General features: G+C 41.1%; 1 protein-coding gene across 8 annotated transcripts in view; it reads right to left on the bottom strand.

Moving 5' to 3' along the window:
- Positions 1-12,791, bottom strand: part of Pibf1 (progesterone immunomodulatory binding factor 1) — a 156,180-nt gene that overhangs the window by 36,759 nt on the left and 106,630 nt on the right. For 7 of the 8 annotated variants that reach the window (XM_075949591.1, XM_075949587.1, XM_075949590.1 and 4 more), the window contains one exon: positions 5,710-5,840. The exons of the other annotated variant lie outside the window; for it this stretch is intronic. In XM_075949591.1, coding sequence (XP_075805706.1) covers positions 5,710-5,840 — 131 coding nt within the window. The remainder of the gene's footprint in view (positions 1-5,709; positions 5,841-12,791) is intronic. 8 annotated transcript variants of the gene reach the window in all.

Below are 12,791 nucleotides of genomic sequence, written 5' to 3'. Positions count from 1 at the left end.
CAAGCATCAGATGCTTCTGAAATGCTCAAATTCAAAGCTATTTGTATTTCATCTTAAGATGTACACTCCTCAAAATGAAAGTCTAGTCCCATAAACAGAACTAGGTCTTTTCAAGGAGTGTTTAGGTTAAATGTAAGTAATACATACACAATGCATAAACACTTGCTCATGTGCAGTGTGCTCTCTCTCTCTCTCTCTCTCTCTCTCTCTCTCTCTCTCTCTCTCTGTTTCTCTCTCTCTCTAACACCAACAAGCCCATTAAATAAAATACAGTGCAATGGGAATGGAATGTTGGAGCAATTAAAGGATTCTGACCGGATATTCTCTAGAAAAGCTTTGGCTATATTATTTAACTCTTCAAGAATAAAGCAAGTGTTCTAAGTTAAGCAGAAAACAGGCACACACTATGGAATCCAGGCTGGGTGGATAACACAGAAAAATAACTGTGCCGTCTGAAAGAGAGCAGTTTACCACACGTATCATGGCTGCTCCAGACCACATTTCTGTGACCGGAAGACCTGGGATATACTTTCAAAGTCTTAGTCTTTGCTATGACATATCTAATTCACAAGGGACACTACTTTTAACGTGGGAATTTATAAAACTCCATGTGATGACTGTTAAATCCACAATCCTGATATTATGTACTTTCTCAGCAGAAATCTAGTCTTCATAAAGACATAGTTTATAACAATGGAAACTTACTTTTAAAAATATAGCTTCCAAGTGTGACTCATAAAGCTAGAAAACAAACCCCCTTCTGAGCACGTCTATCTTGAATGTTATATTACACCCATAATTGTTCAATTCGCTGTTAATTATTACTTAGGAATTCATGTTTATGGCTCTGCTTCACCTGCTATATGAAAACATATTCCTGATATATTGTACCTTAACTTCCTGGATCAATATACTCTGGCTTAGCCTTGTAAGAGAAGTTAACAATGTAATCTTTTCTTCTCTAACTACTAGTTAAGAATAAACTGAGAACTGACAGCAGGGAAAGAAAGCTTATGCTAATTACTCTCTTTCCATGCTCCCCACAGATCCAAAGTAGAGATCACACTGGACTTTCCAGACTGACTGTCTCCTGTGCGTGGTGGAGGGTTAACGTACTACTTTTAGACTAGATTACTACTTTAATGACAGGGGAATTCAAAGCAGTTACTAGCAACATCTTACAGTGAGCGTTCCAGCAGCTTCTGATGATTTTATTTCAGTACATATTGATTCTAACCTTCCTGGATACTAAGTGCACTGTATAGATAGGTCTGGCAGTGTGACGTGGCACATTGGTATTGTGCTTGACTGAATAAATTGTATAACTGTTTAAACTTGCAAGGGTTAGCAATAGTATGAATGGCATTGTTTAATTTTAAAAGAAAATAAATCACTTCCGCAGTTCTTTTGATTGTTAAGGTCTCATGTATCCCAGGTTGGCCTAACACTCATACACAGCTGAGGATGACCATAAACAACCTTATTAACTTGTGTGTGTGGAGGCATGTGTGTTATAAGGGCCAGTGTGGAGACCACAGGAAGATAGAAGGTTTCCTCTTCTACTGTTCTGCCTTATTCCCTTGAGATTGTCTTTTACTGAATCTGGAGCTAGGCTGGCAGCCAGCAAGCCCCAGTGACCCCACTTTCTGCCTTACAGGTGTGTGTGGCCACATCAAGCCTTTTCAGTTGTTTTTTAAGTGGGTGCTGGGCCCTGAACTCAAGTCTTCGTGTTCACACAGCAAGTATTCTTCCCCTCCGAGCCAGGCTTATAAGTGGCATTTAAATGTCATCACCACACCTTATTATTCATACACGAAGAGGCAGAGCTTATGACAGAATTCTAATGCCACAATTACACTACTTTGACTTTTCACAATAGATGACAGTTGCTTCACCTGGCAACAAGATATCACATCCAATATTAGTTCAGAATTTATTAAAATATATTATGAATTTATGAAACACCATTTTGGTAATCCAAGCATAGTGGTGTACACCTTCAGTCCAGACATCAGGAAACAAAGGCAGGTGGATCTGTGAGTTCGAGGGAACCTGGTTTAAGTAGTCAGTTCCAGGATAGCGAGGGTTATAGTGGGACCCTGTTTCAAATAAATATTCTGATAGCTAATTCCACATTGCCTTAAGATTACTGTTGCTATAACTATAGCAGTTTTACGTTTTGTCCAAATACAACATCCTAAGAAATGTTATTTCTCATTTTTAAGATCATTATCGACACACAGATCTGTCAGGAGTCACATGAGTACCAACAATGACAACTGCTTAAGAGAGCCTATGATGTTATGCTATACATATTAAAAACTGTATCTTAATCCTCAGACAACCAAATTAATTAGGTTAACACCACTCCCAGAGATGAAGAGGTTGGCTGTGTAGTTCAATATCATGGCCGTTAGTCAATATGACAATGAAAGTGAACATTAATTTAAATAGAACTAAGGAATTTGTTCCTCAGTAACATGTGGGAAGTGGCCATCATACTTAATAGGGCAGACATGGACTTTTTATTGTTACAGAAAGTTTGACGAGATACTAGATTTACTGATTTGCCCTGGCTGCACTGTAATTCCCGCAGCTACTTACAGAGTCAGCATGCCGCCTCCCTCGGCTTGTACTTCCTCTTACTTCTCTTACTCTTAAATTCTGTGCACACGTGTGTGAGCTGTGTGGGTGTGTGAACATGTGAGCGCGGGTAACTGCAGAAACTAGAGGAGGGGAGGGTACCCTAGGGTGGGAGCACAGGCAGTGGGAGCTCCCACGTGCGGGTGCTGGAAAGTAAACTCTGGTGTTCTCTGCAAGCGCAATACTGCTTTACTCCCAACTACCTACTCGTTTCTCCTGCCTGTCCAGTCTGCCCTTAAGAGGCTTTTTTTTTTTTTAAAAAAAAACAAGTTTATTGGATTGGAGAGATGGCTCAGAGGTTAAGAGCACTGAATTCCATTCCCAGCAACCACTTGGTGGCTCACAACCATCTGTAATGAGACCTGGTGCCCTCTTCTGGCCTGCAGGCAGAATATAGGCAGAACACTGCATACATAATAAATAATAAATCTTAACACCCCCCCAAATCCCAAGTTTATTACTTTATTTATTAAGGAGAATTTTAAAAGAGGAAAGGAGAGTCCTATATATCTGTCACCCGGCTTCAAGATTTATCAACTCAAAGTCTTACATTTAATAAACATTCTACTTGCTCCACTTCTCTTTCTTTGTCATATATTATGAAGAGAGAAAGTGGCGACTGTCCAGGGCAGAGCATAGGGAGGCACTATACTATGAGGGCCAAGACTACAGAGAGCGACCAGGCAGGAGTAAACGGAATCACGTTCTTGGAGGACAAGCTGCTTACTTTTTCAAGGAATAAATTTATCTATGTAATCTTTTCTAACAGCTACATATTATTTTTTCTATGTTAAATATTTTTGGCCACTTTAATTTTTCTTTAGCTTTTTTATTTATTTTACATACTAACTGCAGTTTCCCCTCCCTGGTCTACTCCCAGATACCCACTTCCCCAATCACTCCTCCATCTCCATTAAGAAAGGCGCAGGCTTCCCATGGGCCTGCACAAAGCAAGACACATCAAGTTGAGGCAGGACCATGCTCTTCCTCCTAAATCATGGGCAGGCAAGGCAATCCAGCATGAGGTAAGGTCTCCCAAAAGTCACTTTAATTCTTAACAGAATAAGTATTTCAAGGCAAATGTAAAAGAGGTATTTTTCTCCAGGTTTTTATATCCCCTTTCTCAAGTTTATAAAAGTAAAATGATATAAAAATTGCAACTATAATAAATATATTACAAGAAGAAGGCCCATCTTAAGTTTCTTCCTCGGTTTCCCTAAACTAACTACTTGCATAATTAGTGATCATCCAGGGCAGAACATAGAAATTTCTGTTGTTTACAACATGTTCCTTATAGTGAAATCCATCAATAAACGGAATCAATTTGTTAGTAATTACATAAGAAACATTTTATTTTATTTATTTATTTATTTTTTGAATTTTCGAGACGGGGTTTCTCTGTAGCTTTTTTGGTTCCTGTCCTGGAACTAGCTCTTGTAAACCAGGCTGGCCTTGACCTCACAGAGATCTGCCTGCCTCTGCCTCCCAAGTGCTAGGATTAAAGGCGTGCGCCACCACCGCCCGGCATAAGAAACATTTTAAACTTTGTAGTAATTTTAGAAATAAACTTATTTATTTTGATGTTTACAATACATGTGACTTTATTTGATCATAACACCAAAAACTTAGAGCAACAATAGAGCTCTGGAACAATTTTTCTGGTGTGATAGGAATGGCAAGAGACAAAGATGATTTGCATTCAAAGAACCATCATATATCAGAATTAAGTATGACAGTTCATTTTTTCACTTGTACATCTTAAAAAACCTATTTTCTAATTTTTCTCTTATTTCACATTCATAGTAGTTTAATGATTATTTAGAAAATTAAATTTTTATGTCAATCTTAAATTTAATAACTAAGCTGAATAACCAACTACTCATGATTCAAACCTTGTTCTAGTCATGCAGCATCACTTTTTCTGCCGTATAAAAACTGGAAATGGTGGCCGTAAGAGGGCAAAGGGCACATCATGTAAGGCTGCTTGCTGCCACGTGCACACGCATAAAACAAAAAATAAAACCCCAGACTCATAAACGAACAGGTTAACAAACGTGAATGACTGGCTTGGTGTGTTGATGCACTCCTTTAATCCCAGCACTTGGGAGGCAGAGGAGGGCAGATTTTCTGAGTTTGAGGCCAGCCTCGTCTACAGAGCTAGTCCAGGTCAGCCAGAGGTATAGATAAACACTGTCACACACACAAACAAACAAACAAAACAAAAAAAGAAAGAGTCAGAAAGAAAGAATGTGCGTGACTAATAAATGGAGCAAATCTTTTGCATAAAGGTTTTTTTTTTCCCTTAATATAGATCCAGTTTTAAATAAAGGTGTTGGAAAGGAATTTATTTATGGACACTGAGGTAATTCATGGGTTTCTTCATATAAAGGATCAGAGGCAGATAAGCCCAGAGTTTTCTTGGCAAAGTCAATACAAATCTCAGTAAATGTGTAAAGTTGACCTGTTTAAAAATCCATCTTGACTCTCCAGATGACACGTGATTATAATCCTTTCCTCCTGGCCGCCCCTGGCTCAGTAAGGAATCATGGAGGACAAGAACCAGTTGGCGCTTGTGCCCTTAGCATGGGCAGTGTTTCGCTAGCGAGTATACCATGATTTTCATGCTCACCACTGCCTGGCTCATGCTAAGACTTCTGATCACAAGGAGAAATATGAGCACCTAATGTGATGATAACGTGTTAGTACAGGTGTGTAAAGCCAAGCTGCATATGGTGGATGGAGGGTCAAGAGTCACTCACTGCTTTCTGTCTCGTTTAAGACAGGGCATTCTCCGGTCTCTGCCCCATCTCGCCCGAGAAGCACGGGGACTCCCGAGGACCAACCACCTGAGTGGGTCCTGGAGATTGAAGCTCAGGCCCACACACCAGCACACACAGCAAGCACTTTACTCAGTGAGCCTCTCCACAGTGCCTTTAAGTTTGAATCCTTAGATCACTGAAGACTATGTTCATGATTAAATTATTTAAAATATACAAACCAAATAAATCTACAGCAGTAGATTGACAGTGTCTTTATTATTCAAATAAAAATGTGTAGATGGTTTACCTGATGTCTTTCTCAAGTTGAGCTGTACACTTCATCAGTGAATCAATCTTGGAATCCCTCTGCCGCACAGACTCTATGAGGTATCTGTAGGGTTGCTGAGTCTGATTTAGCAGTGAATTGGCTCTGTCACGCTAAAGAAACACAGATGTCATTAAACTGCAGAAAACGTAACAAACTGAAGTTACCCCAATGCTTCAGTCCTGTAGCAATTTTTCTCTTTACATGGCGTCTGAAACCAGGACCGCATGCCCGCAGTGAGCTACACACCACACATCCTGATCTCATGCCCGCACTGAGCTACACACCACACATCCTGATCTCATGCCCGCACTGAGCTACACACCACACACCCTGATCTCATGCCCGCACTGAGCTACACACCACACACCCTGATCTCATGCCCGCAGTGAGCTACACACCACACACCCTGATCTCATGCCCGCACTGAGCTACACACCACACATCCCGATCTCATGCCCGCACTGAGCTACACTCCACACACCCTGATCTCATGCCCGCAGTGAGCTACACACCACATACCCCGATCTCATGCCCGCAGTGAGCTACACACCACATACCCCGATCTCATGCCCGCACTGAGCTAAATGCTATGCCCAGGGTATACCACAATTCTTGCCCATGAAATGCTAAACAAATCTGTATACATATGGAGGTTAAAAAATGACTAATCAATACAGTCATTATAAATAAAGTAATAATGATTGCAAACACTAAAGGAAAATGTAAAATACTAATAGATATTAATTTGGAAGAATGGGCACCCACAGTTTCTATTTGTTCATCTGAGCAACCAAATGACACACACACACACATACATCACAAACACATGCACATACATATTATTTCTTTTAATGAAAATTCACTACATAAAATACAATCTTTCACTTAGACTATTTATTTGCTTGTTTATTTATTTATTTTTTGGTTTTTTGAGACAAGTTTTTTTTTTTCCTGTAGCTTTGGAGCCTGTCCTGGAACTAGCTCTTAAAGACCAGGCTGGCTTCGAACTCCCAGAGATTCACCTGCCTCTGGCTCCCGAGTGCTGGGATTAAAGGTGTGCTAAGACTTTATTTTTTAAAATATGTAACAAGCATTCAATGATTATTTCTTCATATCTTCTTTAGTTTTTAAAACATAATTCATGTACCCGAATCATTTTATATGATTAAGAATCTAAAAAACTATAGTTAACATACTAAAAAACCAAAAACCAAACCTATAAAAGTTATCATTTAAACCATCCCCCCCCCTCCAAAGCAAGGTTTTTCTGTGAAGGTCTAGTCACGGTTTTGTCTCTTAAGTGGGAGTTACAGGAATACACCACCACACCTGCTTACACTTTCTTCTTAAGTCTACTTTAGCTTCTACACACTTACAAATTTTCAGCTCTCTCTGCACTTTAGTACTTCACTATTTCTGAGGAAGGCAGTCTACTCATTTTCTGAAAACAGTAAGTGAAGCCAGGCATAGTGTCCTCTGCCTTTAGTCCCAGCACTTGGGAGGTGGAGGCAGGTGGATCTCTGTGAGTTCAAGGTCAAGCAGAACTACAGAGCTGTGTAGGGAGACCCTGTCTCAGAAAAACTAAGGAGCCAGAAAAAGTAATCTGTTAAGTGGGCCAGTGAGACAGCTCAGCCAGTAAAGACCCTAGCAGAGAAAGGCTAGTGACCCCGATGCAATGACGTGACTACACACGAAGGTAGAAAGAGAACCAACTCCAAATTTGTTGTGTGACCTCCCCATCTGTGCTGTGACACACATATGTGACACAACTCCAAATTTGTTGTGTGACCTCCCCATCTGTGCTGTGACACACATATGTGACACAACTCCAAATTTGTTGTGTGACCTCCCCATCTGTGCTGTGACACACATATGTGACACACACACTTATCTCATACTCACAAAAACATTGAAAACCCAAGACAACAGTAGGTGACTAGCCTCCCTGACGGTGAGGAGAGAGGGCGCAGGGAGATGGGGAGGCGGTGCTAAATGTGCAAAGTTTAGAAAGAAAGAACAAACCCAGGCAGCAGGCAGGACACGGAGTAAGAGAAAATGCTTGAACAGCGGAGAGAACATCTTGGAAGGGCAAGTTTCCCCTTCTAGCTAGGGTTTTGGTGTACTTTTCTTTTGTTCTGATGTTCATTCTTTAAAATCCACTGTGACGTCACAGGAATCTTAGCTTACTAAATTACCTTAGAAACATTCAACTATGGGGCCCAATGAAGTTCTCCTAACCCGTATAACCAGTTTCTTTAGTCAATTATATCAAACAATTGCCTTGACTTTGTTTTCACACAATTGACCCTGGCTGAATAAACTCAAGTGACAAGTGGCTTTGTGTTTCAAAGTGCAGTCTTCTGGCTAGGCCTGTGAGGTGGGCCCAAAGGCAGAGGGAAGGCTGAGCATTTACAAGCGCTAGCTAGTAAACTTTGCTTGGGAATGAGCAGTGTGAAACTTTCAACCTCCTTCAGTTGCACAGACGACGGCAGGTACAGCAGCTGTCCTACACGTTTTAGGCCACTTTGTTTTTCACAACAGCAACTACACACATTTGATCTGAAGACAGCAAAATGAGTCAAGGTATCAAGTTCACGTGCTGGGACTTCCTCACACTCACAGAAGCTACACTATGACTGTTTTAAGGATCTATTTCTTTGCAAATGTGTATAGGGTCTCGAGTCTCCCAGACATCTGCCCCCATCCCCCGTTCTCTAGGGCCTAGTCCATACTTGTCCTTGTAGTGGCGGGTGAGTTCACGCCCACCGAGCATAACCCCACTTTCTCCACCCCAGTCTATTTTCACTCCCTGGTGGAGAACAATACAACTCTTATTTTTTTTTTTTTTTTTTTTTTTTTTGAGACAGGGTTTCTCTGTGGCTTTGGAGCCTGTCCTGGAACTAGCTCTATAGACCAGGCTGGTCTCGAACTCACAGAGATCCGCTTGCCTCTGCCTCCCGAGTGCTGGGATTAAAGGCGTGCGCCACCATCGCCCAGCTAACAATACAACTCTTAATAAAAAGAGGTGATATTTTTTATTTGTGAAAAAGTTAATTAAACAGAATTTAATTCCTCTGATTAAAAAAATTTTCCCAATACAGTTTTAAGGCCTTTTTTTTCTGATTACAGTAATAAGTGTTCAAAAAATTTCCCAATCCCTTGTTGCGTGTTGTTAGTGAGCGTTTCCTTATAGGAAGGCCTCAGTAGCCAATGACTCAGGCACCATACAACACTGGACTCAGGATTCAGGCCATGACACAACAGTTTAACTGTTGTTCTTCCTTGGTTTCAAACACTGGTGTATGACTCAGAGGAAAGTAGTACCTGCTTAAAACATAATTATACTTTGCATTTAAAAATTAATTCAAATTACACTGAGATGACAATCCAAAATTATTTTTCTCTAAAGATTTACAAAATATAAACATGACCACATTTTGTTGTGTGTCCTTAAGAAATTTTTTAGCACATTTTCATAAGGTCAAAAGGCGTCTCTCTATCTTCTGTCTTCTGTTAAATCTTTCTAGAATACCTACTATGTTGTAAAACACCACACATGCTAAGAAGCACCTGGTGGATGCATTTGGCACAAGACAATGGAACATGCTAGTGAGCTTCAGTGCTCAGGTGTGTGAAAAGGTTCAAGGCTCAACACGGAAACAACTAGCCAGAAGAGGCTTGTGAACCTGGAAAAATACAGAGTGTTTATGATTCTATGCCTCCTCGAATCCAAGTACAGATGTAATGGGAATGAAGGGCCCGCTAGAGCTGAGAGGAGGATTTCAACTTCGTCTGTTAGGAATTTCCTTCTCTTTCAAAGCTCCTCCTGAGAAAGTCAAGTTTGGAGTCTAAAAAAATTTTAAATTATTTCTTATGCGTACACCACATGCATGTTTGGTGTTTGCAAATGTCAGAAGAGGGTATCAAGTCCTCTGGAACTAGAGTTACAGATGATTGTGAACCATTATGTGGGTACCAGGAATTGAACCTGGGTTCTTGGTAAGAGCAACAAGAACTCTCCATTTCTCTCGCCCTCAAGAAATTCAATTTCCCCCCCAAGATAGGGTTTCTCTGTAGCTTTGGAGCCTGTTCTGGACCTAGCTCTTGTAGACTAGGCTGACCTTTGGATTCACAGAGATCTACGTGCCTCTGCCTCCCGAGTGCTGGGATTAAAGACATGCCATTGCCTGGCAAGAAATTCATTTTTAAAGTAACTCACCTGTATAGTAAGTTCAGACTGAAGTGTGAGTATGTGGAGAATCCGCATAGAGTTTTGCAAATGGTTCTTAGCATATTGCTTTGGCTTTAGAATAACTGATAGTTTTCAAGAATGGACCATAATCAAGATTACTGTTTTGGCACTGCTATTATCCTTATTTATTTAAAAACAATTGCTGAGCAGTGGTAGCACAACACTCAGGAGGCAGAGGCAGAGGCAGGTGGATCTCTGTGAGTTTGAGGCCAGCTTGGTCTACAGAGCTATTTCCAGGACAGCTGGGGCTGTTACATTGAGAAAAACTGTCTTGAAACCACCACCCCCACAAAAAAACCAAACAAACACAACAACAATAAGCAAAAAGCAAAACAAAACAAACATCACAAAGGACCTGAAAACCAAAACCCCACAACTGTCTTGCTATAAAAGCCCGGCAGCTGGGATTGAAGGCAGGCTCCATCATGCCAGTTTGAAGACTTCTCACAAGGTTTGCCACAGACTTGCTTGTCCCTATAGTGCATTAACCACTCACATGGAAGAGACAGGTACATGTGCTGATCTTTAGTTTAATTAGTTATTCTAAGGCAGGGTAACCCAGGCTGGCCTTGAACTTGGGATGGAACTGAGGATAATCTTGAACTCCTCCTCCTCTTGCTGCTACCTGCAAGTTCTGGGATTACGGGCTGATGCCACCATGCCTGGTTTACTGGGTGCTGGGGATCAAAGACAGAAATTGGTGCACATGAAGCAAGTATCCTACCATCTGTGCCCCATGTCCGTTTCTGTGGCTCATCATTAAAGCAAATGGTACTTTTTATAAAGTATCACAGCAGAGCAGCCTCCAAACACAAGAGGTAGAGGAACAATGGTTAATGATTATGTAACCTTGTTAAAAACTGGTTCTGGGGCTGCGTCACAGTTCCTGTGAATTTTGTTTGTCCTGACACCCTCTTTATTTCAAATTCTTCTTTAAAACTTGTCATGAGTCACCAATTTAATAGAGCACTCATATCCAGTTACATGACATCCTAAATGCCAGCTCCACAAAGATGAAGTGCCACATGCAATACATTCAGAGAAAACCAGCTCCCAAATTCCTTCCTAGGACAAAAGCGGAAGTTCTGTTAATCTTGTTAAGATGGTAAGTTAGAATTTCTCTCTGGAAAAGTTGCTTTCCACATGCATTGGGGGAAAGTGGCAGCAAGGACTGTCAAGCTTGGTCACGACTGTCTCCCCAGGAAGAGAATTATCACACCCCTGCCCCATCCTCTTTGCCCTCTCCTTCCCTTGTCTCTCTTCCTGCCTTTACCTACCTCTCTTACTTTCCTAGACAGTCTTACCCTGAGTGCTTTAAATTTGTGGTCCTCCTGCCTCTACCATCCTGGTGGCAGCCCTAACCTTTTCCTCCCTGTGTTCTTCAGATTCTATTTGCCATATCTCTCCAAACCTTCTCTCAATAGAATTTACATTATTTATGTATTTATCTCCCTCCCTCCCTCCCTCCCTCCCTCCCTCCCTCCCTCCCTCCCTCCCTCCCTCCCTCCCTTCCTTTCTCTCCTTTTGTCAGGTCTGAGGATTGAGCCCAGGGCCCTGTATTTCAAGTGTTGACCACTGACCTAAAACCCCAACTCCACATTTCTCTTTTTAAAGGCAGGGTCTCACAGTAGCCCAGGCTGGCCTCAAACTTTCCACTTAGCAAAAGACAAACCTCTTGCTTCTACCCTCCAAGTGCTAAGATTATAGGCACGTGTCACCATGACTGGTTATCTACTGGTCATAAAAGAGAGGACCTTGTGACGCTTCAGGTTAGACTCAAACTCCTGAGTTCCAGCTCCTTCAGTGTCAGGAGGAGGCAGGACTGCTGGTGCCACTTCATTAAGCTTGGCTGTACATTTTAAACAGTTTCACATTGACATCAAAACTGAACAGAAAGTAGTTCTTTCTACATTGACACCTCAACACAGAATTTAGGCTTCATTTTATAATATTTGGACTGAGACAAATAAATTACAATATATATCCACAGTTACTCTGACGAGGAAGACTTGCTCTGTCCTAAAAATTTCACCAAACATCAGGCTGGGGAGATGGCTGTGTGCTTGCTATGCAAATGTCAACATCTGTGTTCAAGTTCCCAGGGCACACAAAAGCTGGCAGCAGTAATATGTACCTGGAATCCAGTTCTTCCATGGCAAGACAGGAGAATCCCTAAAGGCTTAGGGCCACCTCACCGGGCATATGCCGCAATGGACAACAAAAAAGAGAAATATGTCTCCAACAAAGTAGCAAAGTGAGGACTGACAACCAAGGCTATCCTTTGATATTCAGAGGTGCCATGGCATGCACACACCTGCACTTACACACATATATGCACACAATGTATATATCATACATCTATATGCACACACAGATTTAGTATATGCAATGAAGGATGGCAATATGATTCATGAAGTAAATGGATTTAACTGAACCCGACCAAGGAAAGACATAATAATAGAACCCATACACAAATATATCTAAAACAATATTGCGATTATATTTATAGTTGAGAAAATGAAGTTTGAAAGTAGGCTATGGCTAGCTTTATGTAAGAATGGATAAAGAAAATGTGATACATTTACACAATGGAATACTACTCAGCCATTAGAAAAATGAGATCATGAAATTTTCAGGTAAATGGATGGAGCTAGAAAAAAAATCATCCTGAGTGAGGCAGAAATACAAACCTAATATGTACTCACTTATAAGTGGATATTAGCTGTTAAATAAGGGAGAGCCATGCTACAATCCACAGACCCAGAGAGACTCAGTAACAAGGAGGGCTCAAGGTGGGGTACTTGCGTCT

The sequence above is a fragment of the Microtus pennsylvanicus genome, chromosome 15, assembly GCF_037038515.1.
Source record: "Microtus pennsylvanicus isolate mMicPen1 chromosome 15, mMicPen1.hap1, whole genome shotgun sequence".
NCBI lineage: Eukaryota > Metazoa > Chordata > Mammalia > Rodentia > Cricetidae > Microtus > Microtus pennsylvanicus.
Note: the sequence above shows the minus strand (reverse complement) of the source record. Positions and strands in the feature narration are given on the sequence as shown.